Source organism: Pediculus humanus, genomic scaffold, assembly GCF_000006295.1.
Source record: "Pediculus humanus corporis 1103172108786 genomic scaffold, whole genome shotgun sequence".
NCBI lineage: Eukaryota > Metazoa > Arthropoda > Insecta > Psocodea > Pediculidae > Pediculus > Pediculus humanus.
Window position 1 is genome coordinate 1 of NW_002988239.1, and position 1074 is coordinate 1074.

At 43.9% G+C, this 1074-nt stretch overlaps 1 protein-coding gene across 1 annotated transcript; it reads right to left on the minus strand.

The window, feature by feature from the left end:
• Positions 1–86: 86 nt before the first annotated feature.
• Phum_PHUM620670 (WD-repeat protein 51A, putative) lies at positions 87–1069 on the minus strand (the record flags this gene model as incomplete). The annotated part of the gene is made up of 3 exons (XM_002433230.1): positions 87–205; positions 268–508; positions 623–1069. Coding segments are annotated over 3 exons (807 nt in total), but the record flags the coding sequence as incomplete, so codon positions are not given.
• Positions 1070–1074: the final 5 nt, after the last annotated feature.

Here is a 1074-nt window from a genome sequence, read left to right on the forward strand (position 1 = left end):
GAGAGAGAGAGAGAGAGAGAGAGAAACATTATTTCATATTCATGTTTTACGGTGGTTTCAAATGGTGGGGGTAAAGCCCACAGAGTTCACGTCTTGTCGGCGCTCGTGCTCAAAAATGAAAATTCTGCCGGATGCCACCTTCCGGAAATAACTTTGTCTTGGTGATGAGCGACGACGACGCTGGGAAGCAGCAACGTCAAATCCCCTGGAAACAAAAAAAAACTTATTAATTACGTCATCATTCATCATTATGGTCACGACGTTAACAGTAATAATAATAATAAAAAACTTGTAAATCCGTCAACACGAGTTTGTTATCATATCCTCCGGTCAGCAGGTAATAAGCGCTCGGTGAAAACCTTATCGATCTTATGTTTGACGAATGAGGTTTGAAACATTGAACGTTTCTCCCGCTGCGAATATCGTACAAAACGCACGAGGAATCATCATGTCCGGATACCAGGAGTCGTCCGAATGGATCGACGCAAACGGCAGCAACAGGTGAACCCTGAAATCGTAGTAAAAACAAAAATTAATTAATTTTCCGGTTGTAGATTTTTGTATTCATCAAAACAACGAACGCCGGAAATGAGTTCTTGACGCTAAAAAAATTTTTTTTTACCCTGTTTCCGGGAGCCGTGACCATGTTAACCATGTTAACGCATCCGCGTACTCTCAAATTCCAAAATCGAACCGTTTTATCTTGACTTCCGAATAAGAACATGGCTCCGTCCCAGTTGTACAATGATAATACGTGTCCTCCGTGACCCGCGAGAGCTTGGTACGGACTTCTCGTGGCACAATCAGTGACGTAAATTTTACAACCTCCCGCTCCGCCGCTTATGAGCAAACTCGATTTGCTCGACGTGTCTTCTAGAAAGCACAAATCTCTCACCGTTCCGTCGTGCACGGACAATTCCATTTCTTGACCCTCGAGATTCGACGTTTCCGGATTGAATTTCATGAGTTTGACCGTTTTGTCGTTGCCTCCCGTTGCCATGAGGTCTATCGGAGTCCACGCCTTGCAGTATATCGAAGCCTTATGATGACGCGTTCGCTTGAATAAAATGTCGA